General features: G+C 50.9%; 1 protein-coding gene, 1 long non-coding RNA gene and 1 pseudogene across 2 annotated transcripts; 1 reads left to right on the forward strand and 2 right to left on the reverse strand.

The window, feature by feature from the left end:
- Positions 1-306: 306 nt before the first annotated feature.
- Positions 307-2,449, reverse strand: LOC101049132 (small ribosomal subunit protein uS2-like; annotated as a pseudogene).
- A 599-nt stretch (positions 2,450-3,048) lies between these two features.
- LOC141584924 (uncharacterized) lies at positions 3,049-13,816 on the reverse strand. Its single transcript, XR_012518226.1, has 3 exons — positions 12,930-13,816; positions 4,046-4,121; positions 3,049-3,478 (listed from the first exon to the last, which is right to left on the reverse strand). It is a non-coding gene; the product is annotated as an uncharacterized LOC141584924 (long non-coding RNA).
- A 113-nt stretch (positions 13,817-13,929) lies between these two features.
- SMIM38 (small integral membrane protein 38) lies at positions 13,930-21,375 on the forward strand. The gene is made up of 2 exons (XM_074401804.1): positions 13,930-14,094; positions 15,560-21,375. Exon 2 carries the CDS (start codon positions 16,232-16,234, stop codon positions 16,385-16,387), a length of 156 nt encoding a protein of 51 aa, XP_074257905.1. The 5' UTR covers positions 13,930-14,094; positions 15,560-16,231; the 3' UTR covers positions 16,388-21,375.
- The last annotated feature ends 360 nt before the right edge of the window (positions 21,376-21,735 follow it).

The raw sequence follows: 21,735 nt of genomic DNA on the forward strand, positions 1-21,735 counted from the left end.
TGGAACTCCTGGGCTCAAGCAGTCCACCCACCTTGGCCCCCTCAAAATGCTAGGATTACAAGCATGAGCCACTGCACCCGGCGGAAAGCATTATTTTAAAATCAGTTGTGCCATATACACTTGGCTAAATATGAGGCCAGCAAATTGTTCCTGAGCCGTGTGCTCGCTATCCGATACCATGGCACAGGCTTTTGGAGAAAAGCAAGCTTTATTGCGAGTCAATGGCAAGGAGGCAGGAGGCAGTGCTCCAATCTGTCTCTCTGATCTGGGGTAGGTCGAGCTTTTATGGCATCTGTAACTAGTCCCAGCTGATGCCCACCCACCTGGTCTACCAGGTTGGCAGTGTTAACAGGCGGTTAAAACGTTTTCTCTTGCGCACACTGGGCAATTCTGGCTTTGCATCACCAGTAGCAACTTACACAACGGTTTGTCAGTTTGAACTGGTCTCACGGTTACGATATAGTGTAGGGTCCACATTACCTAAAACTCATACTTGCCTGTAACGCGGCTGCGATGGTACTTGCTTTTGTGGCTGAAACAGGACTCTTGATTTGCCAGTAATGACCTGGACCACCAAACTGTGTCAGGTGCCATTCAAAATAACGCTTGCACACATCACAACAGGAATTATAGATTCTGACCACACGATGAGCTGAAACTCCAGTAATAGCAGTACCTGCTTTCTTTGTGACTTCTGTAGACCACAAGAACAGAACGTGAAGCCAGGTCAGGGTCTGGGCTTAGATTTCCCCAGATATTCCCCAGGCTCTCTACTCAACAATGTTTTCTTGCATCTTAAACATTCCTTCTGTGGTAATTTCTCTTTGATGTGAAATATATCCTTTGGAATTGTCTTTACTGGCAGTTAATTAGTGCAAACATCTTAGTTTTCATTTGTCTAAAAATACATCGATGAAATGAGTCCATTCTTTCCCTTTTTGATTTGTGCTTTTTAATGTGTTGTTAAGATGTCCCTGCCCCTGGGGCTTTAAAATGCTACTCTGTATTGCTCTCTAAATGTTTCATAGTTCTGCCTTTCAGGTTTACTTGTTAAACCACCTGAAACTGATTTTTGGGTGAGGTGTGAGGTAGGGGCCTATGGTGGTCATTAGTGTTCTTACCACAGTATTTGGAGCTTTTTTTTTTTTTTTTAGAAACTCAATGTTTATTTTCCATGAATCTTATATGTTGTTTAAGAGGCCACGCAAGAACAGCCTAAGACCATTCAGGGGTTGCTCCTACCCATTCAGTGGCCTGAGCAGTGGGAGCTGCAGATCAGTCTTCCGTGGCAGGCTGGGCTCTCCAGTCTTCAGTAGGGAACTGCTGGATAGGCACAGAGGGCACCTGCACGCCTTCAGACCAGTCGGCAACCTCAGGCTGAGTGGGAGTGACCTCAGGAGCTGGGCGGTCCATTCGCCCTGAAATTCCTCCTTCGTCACAGCCTTTTCAGCAGCGGCCTGCTCTTCTTTTTCAGTCTCTTCAGGATCTCTGTAGAAGCAGAGATCAGGCATGACCTCCCACGGGTGTTCACCGGAAATGGTGCCACGCATGCACAGAGCTTCCCGAGCCAGCATCCACCACATCAAACCTGCTGAGTGAGCTCCCTTGCTGTGGCATGGAATGGCAATGTCCACACAGCGCAGAGGAGAATCTGTGTGACACAGAGCAATGGTAGGCAGGTTAACATAAGACGCCTCCGTGAGAGGCTGGTGGTCAGCCCTGGGGTCAGTAACCACATGCAGCCGTGGCTCCCGGAAGGCTGCCTGGATCTGGTTGGTGAAGGTTCCAGGAGTGAAGCGGCAGCAATTGGTGTGGCTCCAGTGGCAGCAGCCAACTTCAGCACGGCCCTCTGGCCAGTATTCCTGGAGGATATGACAGTGACATCAGCAGGGTTTTCAATGGCAACAATGGCATAGGCTGCCAGGAGAAGCTTCTCCCAGGTCCTCTTCCGATTTAGGATGTAGATGCCATCACTTTTCCTTTTATAGTTATACTGTTCCATCTGGAAGTCAAGGTTGGTGCCACCTAAATGGGTTCCTGCTGCCAGGAACTTAAGGACATCCTCCTCCTTCATTTGCAGGACATCAAGGGCTCCGGACATTGTGAAAGTTTCCCTTTAAGTTACGACAGGAATCCGGAACAATGCCATTTGGAGCCCTCGGCGGGTAGTGTGGAGAAGCTGGAGCTTTAAATAGCTCAGGGACATGGTAGGATTTCCAATCTTTACCAAATTCCGTATTAGTTATCTATGCTGTGTAACAGATGACAAAAACTTAGTGGCTTAGAGCAATACCCACTTATTAGCTCACAGTTATCTAGGACAAGAAGTCCAGGTTGGCTAGGTTTTCTGCCTGGGTTCTCACAAGGCTGAAATCCAGATAGCAGCTGGGACTAAGGTCCCCAACTGGAGGCTCTGAAGAGGACTCTGCTTCCAAGCTCATGGGGTTGTTGACAGAATTTAGTTGCTTTTGGTGTAGAACTGAAGTCCTTGTTTTATTGCTAGCTATCATCCAGAGCCACCCTCAACTTCTAGAGGCTGCCCTCAGATTCTAGCCTGTGGCCCCTCCTCTCACAGTATGGTAGCTCACTTTTTCAAAACCAGCAGAAGAATCTCACTCCACTTGGCTATGATGGAGTCTTACATGGTGTAACCTAATCATGGGAATGACTATCCAATCGCATTTGTTAGGCTTGAACATGTGACTTGGTGGAACATAATCATGGGAGTGACTATCCAATCACATTTGTTAGGCTTGAACATGTGACTTGCTTTGGCCAATGGCGTGCAAGCAGAGTGGGGCATGTCACTTCCTGAGAGAAGCTTTAAGAGCTGTCTGGGCACCTGCCACATGTCCTTCCCTTGGTCTCTGTAATTGGGGAAGTGTTTGTAGAGATAAAGCCTCAGGTCTCTGAGAGACAGTGATGGGCAGTACTTTGTTCTGGAGTTTCCCACACTGACTTTCTAACTAGAAACCTTGATAGAGTCTGTTCTTATTTCGAATAACTTGTTTGTAGATTATTTTGGAATTTCAATGTAGATAATTGCGTTATCTGTGAATAATGACAGGGTTTTGTCTTCTTTTCCAGTCTTTACATGTTTATTTTTTTTTTTTGCCTTATTGTCCCAGTTGGAGCCTTCAGTACAATTGATGAATTTGACCACATTACAATTTAGAGTTTATGTTAATAAAAAAACACCATAAGGACCAGGCATGGTGGCTCACACCTGTAATCCCAGCATTTTGGGAGTCTCAGATGGGTGGCTCACTAGAGGTCAGGAGTTTGAGACGAGCCTGGCCAACACAGCAAAACCTCATCTCCACCAAAAATACAAAAATTAGCTGGGCGTGGTGGCGCATGCTTGTAATCCAGCTACTCGGGGGGCTGAGGCAGGTGAATTGCTCAAACCTGGAAGGCGGAAGTTGCTGTCAGCTGAGATCGTGTCACTGCACTCCAGCCTGAGCGACAGGGGGAGACTCTATTTCAAAAACAAACAAACAAACAAACAAACAACACCATAAGAAGCACGAAAAGACAAACTGTAAACTGGGAGAGAAGACACTGCAAAGCTCAGAACAGACAAATAATTTGTATGAAGAAAATGAATGTTTTCATATAGGTTTTATTATTATTCAGGTATGTCGAGGCCAACAGATCAGGAGATAACCATCATTGAAAAGATAGTTTGTTACTCACAGATCTGAAGAGGAGGGGGGGCTTGTTGCACCCCAGAGTAGATGGGGGGGCACAGGAAAGCACGGGAGTTGGTCAGGAGGGATAGGAACTGAGGGGAAAGTGTGGGCAAGAGCCTTGATTGTGGTTTCTGTAGGAAGAAACGAGTGAGGCAGGGCAAGCAGGCATAGGATGGGCTAGTTAATAACGTACCAGGCTCTGGGGCACAGGGGCTGTCCCTGCCTGTCTGATACCTGGCCCTGGGGTGATTATGGCAGGAGGATGGTAGCCCTGAGTATGAGACCCTGATAGAGGTGGTAGTTGCAAGTGTGAACTCTGGATTAGTTGGATTGCATTTGAAAGGTGTACTCACAGTGACATCATTTCTAGAAATTGGCTAATCCTGGGAGAGGCCATCCCTCCAAGGTCAGCAAGTTCCCAAAGGACCACTGTATAGGAAAAAAAAGGTAATGGTTAATACAATGAAGAATGCCTACAAATTCCTAAGAAACAACAAAAGACTCAACTGACGCTTCACAAGAGAAGAAACCCAGTCAATCAGCATAAGAAAAGCCAATATGAAAATGTAATCCCCAACTACACACAGAGACACCGTGTCTCGCCCGCCGCCATTGGCAAGCACTCAAAAGCCCCTGTTGGGGAAGATGAGAAGTGTCAACCTTAAACAGTGAGATTCAGGAAATACGATTAATTGTAGAGATTCTTTGAGCCCAAAGCTTGAGGATGGCCACTTGGGAAACACTGACCCCAAATGAATGGGATCAATGTTCCAAGGTGGAGAAGTTAAGGTTTCTCTTACACAAGCAGAGACAGAAATTTCAGCAGGATCACAACATTTTTCATACAAGACCGGTGCACACACTGCAGTGATTTGATCAGCTACAGATTGCGATATTCCAAGAAAAATACTTTATTACTCCATGAGGAGGGGTAGAAATTCGAGGGGTTCTTATTTCTGAAGTGGTTTGGTCTTCTGAATTATTTGTGGGGGAATAAAAGGCAGAATTTGCAGTTGTATTCCACGTGATTCAAGTTGCATAGCCACACTCCTTTCAAGGCTCAGAATACAGTTCCAACAGCTTTAAGTCTGAATCCTTTAATTTCACAGAAGCAACTGGAATGAACTACCCCCCGCCTCTGCTGCAAAACTATTATTGGAGGTGTCCATGAAGCCAGATGCAGATTCTTTTCAACTAAGCCTATACACTCATCGGTATGTTCCCAAGAGAAACCTCTAGCATGTGTCTTTATTTAAGCATTTTTGGTAGAGTATACAATTCTAGGTCGTCATTTCACTATAGCACCTTGAAGATGTCATTCTACCATCTCCCGCTCATCCATTGTTGTTGAGAAGTCATCTGTGGGTCAACCTTGCCTCTCTGGCTGCTTCTAAGCTACACTCCATTGTAATAATCATTCTTGATGTCCTGTAATTTGCTGTCTTGAAATCATGGGCCAAACTATAGCCAGGCTTGTTTCTATCCTTACTCTCCTTGTGTTTTCATGGGTGCACAAAAATCGTATAACAAATCCTTTGGCCACAATCCTCTACATCTGTGTTTTGTCTTCTGCCCCATAGAGGACACCCCCACTTAACTTTCCACCATCAAGGTGAGAGTCTTGGCTACTATGGTACTTTATTACTATTATTTCTATGGCAATAAAGACTCTCACCTTGTGTTTCCCTGCTCTGTCTTTCTCCTGGTGCTTCCCCGTGTAGCCCTGCATGGTGTGGCATGCCCCCTACTCCTGGGAACTGTCAGTAATAAACTTCTTTCAAGGCAGCTGTCTCCATGTCTGCTATGTTAATGCACCTGATTAAAACAAAAGCCCAGGTACATTTAAAAACACCTCTTGGTATCCTATGGTGTTACTATGATGTCCCCAGGTATGGATTGTTTGTCACTCATCCTATGTTGGGTTCTTTGGGATGCCTGAATCTGGTGATTGGTATCTTCTATTTGTTCCGAAAAAGTCTCAGCCATTTCCCCTTCAGATCTAGCCTTTGCCCTATTCTGTTCTCTCCTACTGGAGCTTCTAGGACCATATGGTGTACCTTTTACTCGGCACCCCCATGCCTCTTGGCAGATCCTTCTTGTTTCTCATTGTCTCTCTGTGCTGTATTCTGGACCATAGCTCAGATCTATCTTCCAGTTCACCAACATAGCTTTCAGCTGTCTGACCATCTGTTAAATATCAATTAATATATTTTTCATCTCTGGAATTACATTTAGGTCTTTCCAAATCTGCTTGGTCATTTTAGAATCCCTTGCTCTTTATGTTTTAAATATTTTCTCTTAATCCTTTAATCATGCTTATTTTATGTTATATTCTGGTAATTTTGACAGGTCTTTCCGGGTCTGATTGTGCTTTCTGTTGTTTCTGTTGGTAGCAAAAATCTTCTGATAGATGGATGTTCATCTAGGTGATTTATGCTAACCTCTCCAGCAGCATGACGGAGCTTTCCTTCTTCTTCTTTTTAAATTTCTGTTTTTTTTTCTTTGTTTTTTAATTCTTAGCATGGTGGAGCTTTATGGCATATTCTGAGCAATGTCCTGGTTTCTGTTGCCTTCAGTTGCATCACCCAATGTGGGACAGGCAATCTCACGTGCACCACAGCTTCTTTTCAATGCTGCATTGTACTGCGATATCTTTGAAGTTATTTAAAGTGAAAATTAGGGATCCAAACTTAGGTTATGTGTCAACCGGGTGTGGGGATGCAAGGCAAAGCCCAGTAGAGGTGAATAGGTTATTGCTCATGCTCAGCTGAGTTCATATAAGAGCAGGGAATGGCAAGTCCATTTCTGTCTCCTCCTTCTGAAGGATCTGATAATTAGTTTTAATATCTGCTAGAAGCTATACTTGATTTCAGAATTATCAAAGTATGAAAAATACATGCCTCAGAGCTGAGGGCTTACGGCATTCTAAGTGTGCTATGCCTTGGAGGGAAACCCAGTGGCCTTTGGTCCCACACGGGCCATCAAATAGAGTCATGTCCCTACTTCGAGTGGTCATGTCCATTCTGAAAGGTCCACCAATTCTCAGTGTTAGGTCCTCTGGATGTGTTGATGTCCAGTCACACCTGGGGGATCAGTCAGGCCGGGCTAAGTCAGTTAGGCAGTGCATGACTCCATGGCACAGTGGATCTCAGCAGCACGGGTGGATTTCTCTGCCATGTTACGCATCCCACCTGAGTCAGCTGAGACTGTTCCATTCTCTCTTCACCCCAGGACCCAGGCTAGTGCAGCAGCCTCCTTCTGGAATAGTGCTCTGCTCCTAGAAGAGGGAAAATGTGGCAAACCACACCCTGGCTTTTGTTGTTGTTGTTGTTGTTGTTTTTATTTATTTTTTATTTTATTTTATTGCATTTTAGGTTTTGGAGTACATGTGAAGAACATGCAAGATTGTTGCACAGGTGGACACGTGGCAGTGTGATTTGCTGCCTTCTTCCCTTTCACCTATATCTGGCATTTCTCCCCATGCTCTCTCTCCCCAACTCCCCACTTTTTTTTTTTTGAGATGAAGTCTTGCTCTGTTGCCCAGGCTGCAGGGCAGTGGCATGATCTTAGCTCACTGCAACCTCTGCCTCTTGGGTTCAAGTAATTCTTCTGCCTCAGCCTCCTGAGTAGCTGGGACTACAGGTGTGTGCCACCATACTTGGCTAATTTTTTTTTTTGTATTATTAGTAGAGATGGCTTTTCCCCATATTGGCCAGGCGAGTCTCGAACTCCTGACCTGGTGATCTGCCACCTCGGCCTCCCAAAGTGCTGAGATTACAGGCATGAGCCACCGTGCCAGGAAGCTACAGGAGTATTTCCTGCCTTATCTCACTGGCCAAAGTGAGTCTCATGGCCACTCCTGAGTTCAGCAGGGTGGTGACAGGGAGTCTGCAGGGCAAGGAGGCTGGGGCATGGGGAAGGAGTGTTGGAGCCACCTCACCTGGCTCAGCATCTTCACCTGGGGCTCTGCTTGGTGATGGGAGCCTGGGTGTGAACTTTCAAGTCAGGGCTCCCAGAGGCAACAGATATGTCTCACCTCTCTGAGCCTCGCAGGCTTTACGTGTGCCAGAAATGGATGTGGATGTAGAGGCGCCATGTGGGCTGTCATGCTCTCTGTGACTATACGGGGTTGTTGGTGTTTTCATCTTTGTTAATAGCCCAGCAGTGCTTGCTGCTAAGGAAAACGTAACGTGACATTCAGCAGGACTTGGGAAGGTGTTGCACCTGTGTGTGTACGTAGGTTAGAGGCGGGGGTCGGCCACATGTGCCCTGCTTCCTGTCTGCCTCCCTGGAGCCCCTGCAGCCATGTGGGTACCTCAGCCCTCAGTGGGTGTGTCAAGCTTGGACTCTGCCTGTGGAACCAATGCAGGGGCTGCTGGGCCCTTCCAATTCTCTCTCTCGGGAGCCTGGGGCTGGGAAGCCAGGATGGCAGAGTGTGGGTGCTGGACTTATTTATGGGTGAAGCTGACAGTGCCTTAGGCTCGGGCAGGGAAGAGGGAGCCGATGAGCAGAGAGAAAGAGAAGGTGGAAGAAGTCAGGCAGAGAGACCCGGGGCCTCAGAAGGAGGGGTGGCCACTGTGCTTCCTGGTGAGCTTCCAGGGGAGGTGCCTGAGCTAGCCCTCAGCTGGCAGATGTGCCTGGGCTAGCCTCCAGCCACAGGATGGGCCTGAGCTAGCCTCCAGTGGGGGTCATGCCTGGGCTAGCCCTCAGCCAGGGGATGTACCTGGACTAGCCCCCAGCCGGGATGGGCCTGAGCTAACCCCCAGCAGGGGTCATGCCTGGGCTAGCCTGAGCAGCCTCTCCTTCCTGGTAAGTGAGCACTGTCAGCCATTGACAATGGAGTCTCCGGGAGGCTCTGAACACACGTCCCTCACGGTGGCTGTGAGACCACAGCATTTCTTCCTCACTCTCTTTTTAAAAACTTTTATTTTAAATTTAGGGGTGCATGTGCAGGTCTGTTACATAGGTCAACTTGTGTCATGGGGGTTTGTTGTACAGAGTATTTCATCACCCAGGTATTAAGCCTAGTACCCATTAGTTATTTTTCCTGATCCTCTCCCTCTTCCCCTCCCATCTTCCACCTTCCAAACAGCCTCAGCATCTGTTCCCCTCTTTGTGTCTGTGTGTTCTCGTCATTTAGCTCCCACTTATAAGTGAGATATCAGGCAGCATTTGGTTTTCTCTTCCTGTTTTAACGTGCTGAGAATAAAAGCCTATACCTCCATCCATGTTCCTGCAAAGGACATGTTGTCATTCCTTTTCATGGCTGTGTAGTATTCCACGTATGTATGCCACATTTTTTTCCTCCAGCCTATCATTGATAGACATTTAGGTTGATTCCATGTCTTTGCTATTGTGAATAGTGTTACAATGAATGTACATGTGCATGTGTCTTTTTAATAGAATGATTTATATTCCTTTGGGTATATATCTTGTAATGGGATTGCTGGGTTAAATGGTATTTCTGTCTTTGGTCTTTAAGGATTGGTGTGAGATGGTATCTCATTGTGGTTTTGATTTGTACTTCTCTAATGATCAGTGATGTTGAGCTTTTATTCATATGACTTTTGGCTGCACGTATGTCTTCTTCTAAAAAGTGTCTGTTCATATCTTTTGCCCACTTTTTAATAGGGTTTTTCCTACGTGAAAAGAAAAAATCCGGAGGCATCACTCCCCTTCACTTTGAAATATACTACCAGGCTACAGTGACCAAAACAGCATGGTACTGGTGCAAAAACAGATACACAGACCAATGGAACAGAATAGAGAACCCAGAAATAAGACTGCACACCTGCAGCCATCTGATCTCTGACAAACCTGACATAAACAAGCAATGGGGAAAGGATTCCCTATTCCATAAATGGTGCTGGGATAACTGGCTAGCCATATGCAGAAGATTAAAACGGGACCCCTTCCTTACACCATACACAAAAATTAACTCAAGAGGGATTAAATACTTAAATGGAAAACCCCAAACTATAAAAACCCTGGAAGACAACTGGGCAAGCCATTCAGGGCAGAGGCATGGGCAAAGATTTCACGGTGAAGATGGTGAAGGTGCCAAAAGCAATTGCAACAAAAGCAGAAATTGACAAATGGGAATCCATTTAAATGGAAGAGCTTCTGCACAGCGAAAGGAACTATCAACAGAGTAAACAGACAGCCTAGAGAATGGGAGAAAACTTTTGCAAACTACGCATCGGACAAAGGTCTACTATCCAGAATCTATGTGGAACTCAAATGAGACCACAGCCTTTCTAAGGTGACAGGAGATTCTCCTTGTGGCACACACTTGGTGACAACAGGGTGCCTCCTGGTAACTCAGTCCCACTCTGAGAACCCTGGAAGTCACGGGGTTCTCATGCCCATTGTCCTTGGGCTGGGGCCCCGTTCCGAGGCTCCTTCCTGCTCACTCTCGCAAAAATCATTTTGCATGCACATGGCAGGCCTCAAACGTGTCTCCCTGTTCTTGTCTCCACCGCTTGCCTTCCTATTTTATTTAGAAATCCAGAGAGAATCTAGGCTTGGGAAATGGCTGAGATTTCCCCCAGCTTAGTGCAATTCTTTTATCTTTTTTTTTTTTTTTTTTTTTTAATTTAATACCATTAGGTCATCTCCTCTTAAAAAACATTTCTGGGAAAATCCTTATTTTGTGTATTTCTCAAGCATCTTGACATTCTGTCTCAGAGTAATGGCCCAATCACTTCCTTCCAGCTCCCCTTCAAATTCCCTGTTGGCTTTATCTCTTGCAAATGCCTCGGTGCTGCAAAGCAAACTCCCCCTCCCCGGCCCCACCACCCCCCCTCTCTGGGGACAAAGAAGGGGCCCCATACTCTCACTGAGGCCTTTAGGCAAACCAGATACATTATCACAGCCTAAGACATGGAGGCCCAGGACCCTTCAAAGGTGCCTGCTCCAGAGTCGGCACAAACCTCTGCCTATTAACTCTTTCAAAGGGCGTTTGTCGGCTGTGAAAGCCGTCTGGGTTCATTGATTAAAAAAAAAAAAAAAAAAAAGGTATTGTCTTTAGGGCTGCTGAATATATTAATGAGTTGTCACGGAGGCCAGTTGGGATTTGCAAAGGGCTACAGTTACCGTTTACCTACTTGTTGCCTTAAAAGATAAAATAATGTTCACATGAAGACAGAGCTTTCAGGCACCGCCGCCAGAACATGCTTCATCGGAGGCGTCAGCAGGATTCTCCTCTTCCTAAAACCCCAAAGAGTTAAGCCGAAGTGGTGAATATGCCTGCGTCTGCCTCCTCCTCCCGTATTCTAATGTATGAACCCTCTCATTCAGATGTGAGTGGGGCTGGGGGACAGCTTGCCTTCCCTGGGCAATTGTGTACGACCCCTGCTGAAATGTTCCTAAAAACACGATTTCGTAAACGCCTATGCTCCACTAGACATCCTGTGCGTCTCAGTCCTTGGGGCCCAGTGTCCCGAGTGGGGTTCATTTTGTCTCTTCACACCCAGGGACTCTCAGCCCGAGGTGAGGAAAAGGAAGGGGGTTTATTAAGAATTCTGACAAGGTAGGCTGAATAAATTGTGTTTTCTTTGTGAGCCTTAATCCGGTGTTGTATTGGCTTCTTGGACATGGCTAATTTATTTGGAATTTCATTCTGTTCCTGACAGCGTCCTTGACTAGCTGTTTGATCACCCCGAGCAAAGTTACATACCAGCTTTCAGCCGTGGGGAGGGCAGCCGCCTCCTCTTTCTCAAGTACCTTCTCCTGGGTCGGGCTTTAGGCCCCAGGACGTCTCAAACGGCTGGGGCCATCCCTTGTTAGGGAGAGAAACCGCCCGGGCAGGGGTCTCCCTCAATGAGGAAGCCCTCCACTTCCCCCCACTCGTCCCACTGTTCGTGATTTTAATCTGCTTTTGTGGCGCAGGAAGAAAGAAAATTAATTTTCGCCCGTCTGTGTGTAGGCAGCATTTCAGTGGAAACCCGGTTTGAAATGCACGTTCTGTTGATTTCGGCGGCCTGCGCCGGCTGGGTTTTGAGATGCAGCGTTCTCAGGGGAAGGGGTGTCTGGCTGCAGGCCCTCACGGGGTGCGGACTCAGACTCTCCATGGGCCCTGGATGGGGCCCTTATGTCCTGTGCTCCATCTTGGCAGAAGTAAGAGTTGAGGATGTTGAAGCTTTCCCAACTCACCCATCTCCGTGATGGTTATCTTGTTTTTTTTTTTTTTTTTTTTTTTTTTTGGTTAAAGCAAGTGTATTTGCTTTTGCAAAAAAGAAACAAAGAAAAAAAAAATAATGATTTTCCACAGGACCCTGACATGTCTGGGAATGCCTCACTGTAAACAAGGTTGTAGCTGATGGTCATATAATTTTGGCGAGATCTGCTCTATGGAAAACACGCGCTTCCTTGAATTTGGCCTCCCCGCCCTGCTGCATGTGACCGTCCTTGCTGAGAGTCTTCTAGGTGCCTGGAACTAGGTGCAAATCCTGGGGGCTTTGGTGAGAGTTCGAGTTCTAGAAACACATGGAAGACTGCAGAGGATGTTGCTGCTATGAAAGTAACAAACAGAAACCAAGCAATCCACGGAAGCCCCGGGGGTGTGCCCGATGGTCCCGGGGGGAGGGCGTTCAACGGTGGTCCTGCATTGGAGTCAGGCCCAGCTCATCTCTTGACATTTGGGCAGGGATTTCCCCTGCAAAACACTCTCATCCCCAGCCGCGCTTGCAGAAGCTGGGGGGGGGGAGGGGGGTGGATTATTATTCCCTCACTTTTTTTTTTTTGACTCAGGGTCTTTCCCTGTTGCCCAGGCTGGCGTGCAGTGGCTCGATCATAGCTCTCAACCTCTGCTGCTCAGGTTCAAGAGAGCCTCCCGCCTCAGCCTCCTAGCTAGCTGGGACTACAGGTGTAGGCCACCACACCCAGCTAGTTTTTGTATTTTTTTTTTTTTTGTATTTTTTTATTATTATTTTTTTTAACAGATGGGGCTTTGTCTTTTTGCCTAGGCTGGCGTCGAACTCCTGAACCTTCTCACCTCAGCCTCCCAAAGTGCTGGGATTATTTTCCCCTTTTACAAATGAGGAAACTGAGGCCCAGTGATGATTCCATGGAGACCGGCTTGCCTGGGGCTCATGGGAAGCTGCTCATGGGGTTCTTGGGGCTCTGTCCCTGGCTGTCACCTGTACTGAGGGCTGGTCCGGGGTGGGGACCAGGCTTTGGGGGCAAGAACTTGCGCCTCCTCGTTGCTCCCACCCACGTCCTCCCCATGGAGCTCACCTGTTGGAGGGGGTTTCCTCTGCCAGGCATTTTGTCAGGAAACCGTGAGGGAGGGCTCGTCACTCACTGCTGTATCAACGTTGAACAGTTGGGTGCAGGAAGATGCCTTGGCTGTTCGAGGTCCTGATGGTAACTTCTATCCCCTGATCCATCCTCAGAGGCCCAGGGCTGGGAGCCCCCACCGCTCAGCTCCAAGCGCTCCCCTTGGAGGGGGTCCGGGTCTGCGCCCACGGGTCCCTCGTCATGCTTATCCTGGATGATATTCACAGGTGGAAGATTCAGGGGGACGATGACAGGGAATCACGGGAGGGAGGAGCAGGGAGGGCAAGATAAAGGGGAGCAGGCTGGGAAGGGGGTGACTCCAGGCACAGCCACAAGTCCCTGGGATTTTCAGGGGGAGCTCTGGGAGCTCACAGTGGCCTCTAGTTTGTCCCGGCCCAAAGCAGGGACCTGGGCTATGTCCTGCCCTGGTAAGCCTTAGGTTAAGGGCTGCCTGTGGGAGGGAACTTCTCGGGCCTTTGGGTCTCTGTGCGTCGGGGTGGCTCCGCTGGCCCAGGTCGCCCTGGAGAAGAGTCGTGGTGGAAGCCAGAATGCAGGGTAGCGGCGGGTGGGGCACAGGAGCTGGCGGAGGCTCTGAGCACAGGTCTCGGCCACAACCACACGCTGCTGATGGTGGTTGGACTTGGGGAGTTTCCCCTGAGAACGAGAGGTTTCCCAGTACCCCTGCTGCGATGCCCGCTGTGTCTGCGGGTGCTCGTGGTCACTCGTGTTTTCCCTGCGGCCCGGTCACTTTATCCAGCAAGCGGCCCGCTCTCGGGAGAAGCTGGGCCTGGACGCCCCAGGAGGAGGCTGCTCCCTTCCTCCCGCGAAGGACACGCTGTCCTTGTCCTTGCTGACTCCCAGAGGCCCAGGGACGTCTGGGGGTGGGGGCCTCCTTGACCCCTGCCTGTGGGCAACAGGTGACTGGGGCGTGGTTAACTCTGTGTGTGTGTCCAATTGGGTGCTTGGCAAACACAGAGAGTTTTGTCCAAGGCCACCTCGTCCCCACTTGTCCAGGTTGGGAGGGGCCCTGCCTCGTGTGGCTTGAGCTGAGCGAGCACCCCTGGCCTGAGCAGACGGCCCTGGCTCCCCCAGGACACGTCACCTGGAGAAGTGGCCCTCTCAGGTAAGGGACATGCCCGCTGACAGCAGCCTCTACCCCCTCCCTGGGTGCACAGCTGCTCCCGTCTGGGGACCCTCACCCCATGGGCAGATGGGCTTCCACAGGAAGTTGGCAGGACTTGCCCTGGCCTTCTGGAAGGCCTGATCCAGCAAATGCTCTATTGGATGACTCACTTCATGATGGGGTCCAGAGAGCTAACTTCCCACCTATCTTTGAAGTGATCTTCAGAAGTGATCACCTGTGTGCGTGAAAAATAAGCCCAGAGCTAAACGTTCCCTGAGAGAGTGGCCTTTGACAGAGGCCCTGGGCAGGCCAGCAGGTGCAGGGGACACGACGGACTGAGGAGGGGCCGGCCAGGCACGCTTCCCAGACGGCCTCTGCCAGTCCTTGCGGGGCTCCAGGGCGGCTGGAGGAAGGCAGCTTAGGCGGTGCCCAGCCCATGTGAGTGAGATTGCCCTCTACCTCCCGTTTGAACCTTCTGGAAAGGCTTGGCAGGGCGGACACTCATTTTGTAGACAGGGAAGAAACTGAAGCCTGGCTTCCGGCAACTGGGGATGGGTCCCAGAGCCCTGCAGCCAGGAGGCCACCGCTGCTGCTCTCCAGCTCAGGCTGGACATTTCCTGGTGAGAACTGGCTGGACTCCCAGGACCCGGCCGGCAGAGACCTCTGTTCCTCACGCTTATCCCCCCAGCTCCAACGGGGGCCCCTTTGCTCTGCGGGATGTGGGCTTGGACTTAGAGGGGGCAAAGCCGGCAGTCTCTCTCACCCACAGAAACTCGGCTGTGAGAGGCCAGAGGTGGACTTCAGGGGCAGAGCCTGCAGAGGTCAAGCTGTCCTTATTGTGTGTGCACACCTGTGAGTTTGTGTGTACACGCGTGTGCGTGCGTGTGTGTGTGTGTGTGTGTGTGTGTGTGTGTGGCAGGAGGAGAAGGCTGGGCAGACGCTGTTATTTCGGAAATGATGCAGAGGGCTTTCTGCAGGCACCCGCTGAGGACAGCCCGGGGCCAGGGTCTCCGTGCCCAGGTGCTGGGCTTGGCCCCTGAGAAACGCTGTCCCCCCCCGCCCCCACAGTCCTTCAAAGCAGGAGGTATTTGCCTCACTTTCCAACGCAGAATCTGCAGCTCGGAGAGGTTGTGCAGCTTGCCAGATGCCACTCAGCGAGTGGAAGGCGGGACTGGTGTCAGACCCAGGGTCACTGGGGGGATGTGAGGGGACCCCAGGCCTGTGTGCTCCAGCTTAGGGCTACGGGTCCCATCTCAGGCTTCTTAGTGGGGGGCGGTGGGGGTGAGCTGGAGGGAGGTGCTGTCTGGAGCCCACTGGTCCCCTTCCTGGGGTGAAGCAGGTTTCCCGTGCTGACCCCCGGCCGTCAGAGGCCCGGGGCGCCGACCCTGCGCTGCCGAGCTGTGTTTGAGGCTGTGGCCGCCTGCCCTCATCTTCTCCCCCTCTCTCCTTGGCTTTTCATGCACAGGCTCCGTCCTCCTTCCCTGCGGTGGCCCCAGCCTCCCCGCCAAGCTTCCTGGCCCCCGCCCCATCCTGGGCCTGCTGCTGCGGAGACCGTGGGCCGGCACTGGACGGCGCGGCCTCCAGAAGTGATAGCTAATTGGGGAGAGAAAGGGCCCAATTGTCTGGCGGGGCCGGAAGAGCCGCGTGGGCTGCTGAAAGCGCCGGGAGGAGGTGGCCGCTTCGCCCAGCAGCTGCCGCCGGGGATGTTTGCAGATTACGTCAGTGCTGGCGAGCAGGGGGCGCGGGGACAGCGAGGGGGGCGGGCTCCCGGCGGCCTCCCGCCCCCCAGGCCCCTGGACAATGCTGTCATTGTCGGCACAGAGAGTGGTTAATTCTGGATGAATGGTACACGGGCCTCTTGACCAAGGAGGCCGCTCGCCGCCCCCGTCTGTCCCCTCACATGCCAGGGAGGCCCCGGGCTGGAGTCTGGCGGGCAGGGCTGGCCTGCTTGGCGGCACCGGAGAGAAGCGGGTGGTCCCTTGGGGGCGCTGGCTGCAGAGGCCCCTGGCTGGACGGAGCTTCCTGACCCAGGGCCGCACGGCGGCCACTTGGCAGTGCCGGGTTTGGACGGCAGGGCCCCACCTCATCTTGGTTCGAGGGCAGAGGCCTCTGCTGCTCTGTGGGGCTGACCTTGGGCATGACCTCCTGGCCAGGTGGCAGCTCGGGCCCTGACCCGCTCCTGGCCCTGCTGGTGGTGATCCTGCTAGCACGCCTCATCCTGTGGTCCTGCCTCGGGACATACATCGACCACAGACTGGCCCAGCGGCGGCGCCGGAGACCCAAGCAGGACTAGGCCTTGGCAGACTGTGGCCTCCACGTGCCCTGCACTCAGCAGACCCTTCCGGTGGTGGTGGGAGGGAGGGGAGCAGGACAGGCTCATGATCCCCATGTCCCACCCCCGGGGCAGGAGCTCAGTAAGGCCTGAGATGGACCGTGCGTGCCCAGACTGACCAGGGCTGTCCCGTAGAGGCGGCTGGCCACGTGGTGAGATGGAAGAGCCAGCCTTGCGGGTCCCTTAGCAGGTTCTGGGGTCCCCGGTTGCAAGGCGTGGTCCTGGGGGTGGGTCTTGCTTTAAGATCTTCTCTGCCTTCAATTCCTTATAAACATGCCTGCAGGAGTTGCTGGGTGAGCCAGGGGACTCAGGTGGAGAGCCACAAAGAAAGACGAAGGTGGAGGGCCGAAACCAGACTTGCGGCCCAAGGCCACGTCCTGCCTCAGCTCACCACCATCATAACCAGTCTCCTCCTGCCTCCTGAGGGACAGGACAAGTGTGGATGGCTGTGACGGTTTCCCCAGAGCGGACCCCTGGGAGCGTCTGAAGACACACGCGTGAGGCTGAGTTCAAGTCTGGCTCCGGTTGACCCTCTGCACACTCTCTAACAGTCCAAACCTCAGTGAGGGCACAATGATCCCTGCCTTCCTCCCTCAGCAGGACATCACGTGTGGGACGCTTTAGGGGACAAGCCTAGGGACCGGCCAATGCCCTCTGCTCATCTGTCCCTGCACATGCTGCGCATGTGTGGATGGGAGGTACCAGGAAGGCCGACGGGGCAGGGAAGTTGATTTGAGGCCAAGCACCCGTGCCCCGTCGCCACTCCCCAGCACGTTAGCTGCGATGCGAGCGACTTAACCCACAGCTTGTGGAAGCTCCGTGGTTCTCACGCTGGCTCCACATTACAGCCTCTGGTGGGGAGTTCGGCAAACACCCATGTCCGAGCTCCACGCTGTCTTTCCTGGGATTGTTCCAGCAGATTCTGGATTGCGGCAAGGGCTGCTGACTTCGCATGGAACAGTGAGACAGAAAGGACCATGGTCGGCAGCTCCAGGGAGGAGCATCGAACCAGATACCGTTCCTGCGAGGCGGGGCCTGGTGATGCGGCTGCGTCTTGCTCTTTGCTTAGTGACGGGCATGCTGGGGACACTCCCTCTGGGAACGTGGGCCAAGTCTTCTGAGCACGAAGCTCACACAGGGGGTGATTCCTGTGAATTCTGAAAGGACTTGGGAGCGTCCAGTAAGAGCAGGAGCTTAGATGGTGATTCCAGGGCTGGTGTTGCTGACTGGGGTGCATGCCGCTCCCTGCCCGGGGTGGGCATGGTTCAGGCTGGGAGCCTCTGCCTTGCTGTATCCTGGCTGAATGACCCCAGGGGAGGGCCAGAAACGCCTTATCGCTATTTCTGTGGCACCTGATACACTCACCTATGCCAAGGACCCGCTGTGCGCAGATCCTCTGTTCAAGGGAGCTGCAGAGATGGGGGTGCTGACGAGCAGGAGCTGAGACGGGCTGGGGTGGGACCGACCAAGAGTTTGAGGGTGGGGTGGTGTCCAGGGGGCCATGTGAGGATCACCTATTGCAGAGGGTCCCTTTTCGTTCACACCCTGAAGTCTGCACAGGGGCAGGGGCTACGGTGCTCCGTTTCCATTTGGCCTCTGTCGTGTCGGCCAGAGGCCAGCCGAACTCTGCGGCCACTCCCCTGCGTCACGGACAATTCGCTGCCACCACCGGCGGCCCAGGGCTCTGCCTGGATATTCTCACCTGATCGCAGGACCGCGGGGAGGGATGATCTCATTGATCTCTAAGGAAAATACCGTTGGAGCTTGAGAAGCACTATCTTGTACATTTTATGGATCTCTTCAAGGAAGAAAAATCACCTTTGTTGCCATGAGCAGGTACCGATGGAGCTGGGATGGCCAGCCGTTCTGGGCGGCCCAGGGCTGACTTGGAAAGTCCCATGTCCTGGGAAACCCCTTAGTCCTGGTCACGTGGGATGGAGGGAATTAGTTCATACGATGCGTCCGTGCCCTTGCCAGTTCAGTTTTGTGTAAACCTGTGTGTGGCCTGTGTGTCCACATGGGGGGGTAGGATGGCACCTACGCACACACCTGAGGTCACCTCTCGGTCCAGTGAGCCAGAATCCTGGGACTTCTTTTTTTTTTTTTTTTTTTTTTGAGATGGAATCTCACTCTGTCGCCCAGGCTGGAGTGAGGTGGCGTGACCTGGGCTCACTGCAGCCACTGCCGCCCGGGCTCAAGCTGTTCTCCTTCCTGAATAGTTAGGACTACTGAGTAGTTGGGACTACAGGCATGTGCCACCACACCCTGATGACTTTTGTATTTTTTAGTAAAGATGGGGTTTCACCGTGTTGGCCAGGCTGGCCTCAAACTCCTGACCTCAAGTGATCTGCCTGCCTTGGCCTCCCAGTATGCGGGGGTTATAGGCATGAGCCACCTCACCTGGCCTCAGACTCCTGGGACTTCTGTTGGAGCCAGGGGTCAGGACAGACTCCTCTACTGGGGCTGCCTGGCAGGGAACAGAAGCGGCCCCCCAAGAACACAGTGACCCGGAAAGACGGTGGAAGGGAGGATTCTGCCACCCTTCTCTGACTCCCTCTCTCAGTTACACTGGTCCATAATTTCTTTTTTTTTGTTTGTTTTTTTTACCAGTTTTTTTTTAATTGGGGTAAAATATACATAGCATAATATTTATGATTTTTTTTTCTTCAAATTTTTTATTGCCTTTTAGGCTTTGGGGCACATGTGAAGAACATGCAAGATTGTTGCATAGGTACACACATGGCAGCGTGGTGTGCTGCCTTCATCCCCATCACCTATATCTGGCCCATAATTTCTTTTCTTTTTCTTTTCTTTCTTTTTCTTTCTTTTTTTTTTTTTTTCAAAGACGGGGTTTCACCATGTTGGCCAGGCTGGTCTTGAACTCCTGACCTCAGGTGATCTGCCCGCCTCGGCCTCCCAAAGTGCTGAGATTACAGGCATGAGCCACCACGCCCGGCTTCTTTTTCTGAAGCCAGTTTCATTGGTTTCTGTTCCCGGAAACACACAACTCTGACAAATTCATGTATTTTGCATCCACGGGTCAGCATCTCCAGCCTCGTGACGCAGTTCCTGGCTCAGAACAGGCACTCAGGCCATGGCGACTGAGTGAACAAGAGGGAGGGCGTGCCCCGGCCGTATCTCAGGCAGCAGCTGCATTCAGCTGCGGGTAACAGACAGGTAGACAAACAGTGGCTTAAAAAAAGAGAAGCTTTAACAACGTTTTGTTTTTCTTTCTTCATGTAGCAAGAAGTTTGGCATTTGGCATTCCCAGGCTGCGGCGTGGCAGCTTCGTGATGTTCTCAGGGTCTCAGACCCTGCCATAGTTCTGCTCTGCCATCCTTAGCATGTAGCTTTGATCTTCATGGCCACAGGAAAACTGCTGCTACTCCAGGCATCTTACATGAGTTCCAGGCAGGAAGAGAAAGGAATGCAACCCAGATACCCTTAGTTTTCCGTCTCATAAGCCAGAATGATGTCACGTGGCCTCCCTGGGGGCACAGGAGGCTGAGAGATGGTGGCGTTTGTTAGCTGGTCTCGTTGCCATCCTGAATACAAAGTTTGAGACCATCCTGGTCAACATGGTGAAACCCCATCTCTACTAAAAATACAAAAAAATGAGCTGGGCATAGTGGCACGTGCCTGTAATCCCAGCTACTCAGGAGGCTGAGGCAGGAGAATTGCCTGAATCCAGGAGGCGGAGGTTGCAGTGAGCCGAGATCGCGCCATTGCACTCCAGCCTGGGTAACAAGAGCGAAACTCCGTCTCAAAAAGAAAAAAAAAAAAAAAAAAAAAAAAGAAACAGAGGCAAAATGGCCATCAGCAGGCAACTGCAGGTCTCTGCTATGGGCCGCCTGGCCATTCTTTGTGATGGTGGTATCTGTCTTGGGCCATATTTTGGATATTTGGGCATCTTTTGTGGTGCCCTTACGTGCTGGTTTTGCTGTTGTCTGCCCTTCAGGAATAGCGGCTGCGCCAAGCTGTCCTTGGCTGCTCCAACCTGGAGTCAGAGGTTGGAGATTTCCATGGCTCCCCATGGCTCCTGGGGGCTTCCTAAGGAAATGTTTTAATAAGGAAGTTCAAGGCTGAGACAGACACGCTCCTTTTTAGAGACACATGGGAACATGCTTCTGCTCCCAGCTGGTAGCCACAGATGCAAACTACAGCCCATGGAACGGAGACCGTGGAGAGCTGATGGATAAATGAATGATGGTCATGGATAGCAGATGCAGAAAAGGCATAAAAGGATAGTTTTAGGGCTGGAACGTGTTCCCCCAGTTCAAATGTTGAACCTCCAATGCCTAATACTTCAGAATGAGACTATATTTGAAGATATGGTCTTCACAGAGGTAATTAAGTTAAAATAAGTTCATCAGGGTGAGCCCTAATCCAAAGGATGTGTGTCCTAATCAGAGGAGGAGATTAGAACCCAGATACACAGAGAGAGAGAGAGCCAGGTGAGCACACAAGGAGAAGACAGCCATGTCCAAGCCAAGGCGAGAGGACTCAGGAAGAGACAGTCCTGCGGACCCCTTGGTCTCAGACTCCTGCCTCCAGAACTGAGAACATAAATGTCTGCTGTTTGAGCCACTCTGTCTGCCAGCAGTCAGCAAGCATTCACTGAGGGCCTGCAGTATTCAAGGCACCACGTATACAATGTGGAATAAGACAGAGCACCTGCTCTCAGATAGCTTGCAGTCAGGGAGGTAAAGAGTAGCAGGCAGAGAGCCCTGGGAACAGGTGTTATACCTGCACCAGGCATGTGTGGTTATTGGATAGTAAAACTGTGGCTATCACAAATTGCGATACGATGTAAGTAAAATACATACTGACTCTCGAAGACTTGGCACAGAAAAATAATGTAAAATCTCATTAGCCATGGTTTTATATTGATTATGCATTGAAATGATACTATTTTGGGTGCACTGGGTTAAATAAAATATTTAATTTGATTTCACCTGTTTCTTTCATTTTTATTTTTTATTGGACATGATATTTTATTTTACATTTAACATTTATTTTAGGTTCAGTGGTACATGTGCAGGTTTGTTATATAGGTAAAATCATGTCAGGGGGATTTGGTGTACAGATTATTTGTCACGTGGGCACTAAACTCCGTACCCAAGAGTTATTTTGTCTGATCATCGCCCTCCTCCCAACTTCCACCCTCAAGTACCCCCCAGTGTTCGTTGTTTCCCTTTATGTGACCATGTGTTCTCATCTTTTAGCCTCCACAAGTGAGAACATGTGGTATTTGGTTTTCTGTTCCTGCGTTAGTTTGCTGTGGACAATGGCCTCCAGCCCCACTCATG

This window comes from Saimiri boliviensis, chromosome 6 (genome assembly GCF_048565385.1).
Source record: "Saimiri boliviensis isolate mSaiBol1 chromosome 6, mSaiBol1.pri, whole genome shotgun sequence".
Classification (NCBI taxonomy): domain Eukaryota; kingdom Metazoa; phylum Chordata; class Mammalia; order Primates; family Cebidae; genus Saimiri; species Saimiri boliviensis.

What these genes read in the sequence shown, in the direction of transcription:
- SMIM38 (XM_074401804.1), top strand. Translation starts at nt 16,232, where the DNA reads ATGACCTCCTGGCCAGGTGGCAGCTCGGGCCCTGACCCGCTCCTGGCC.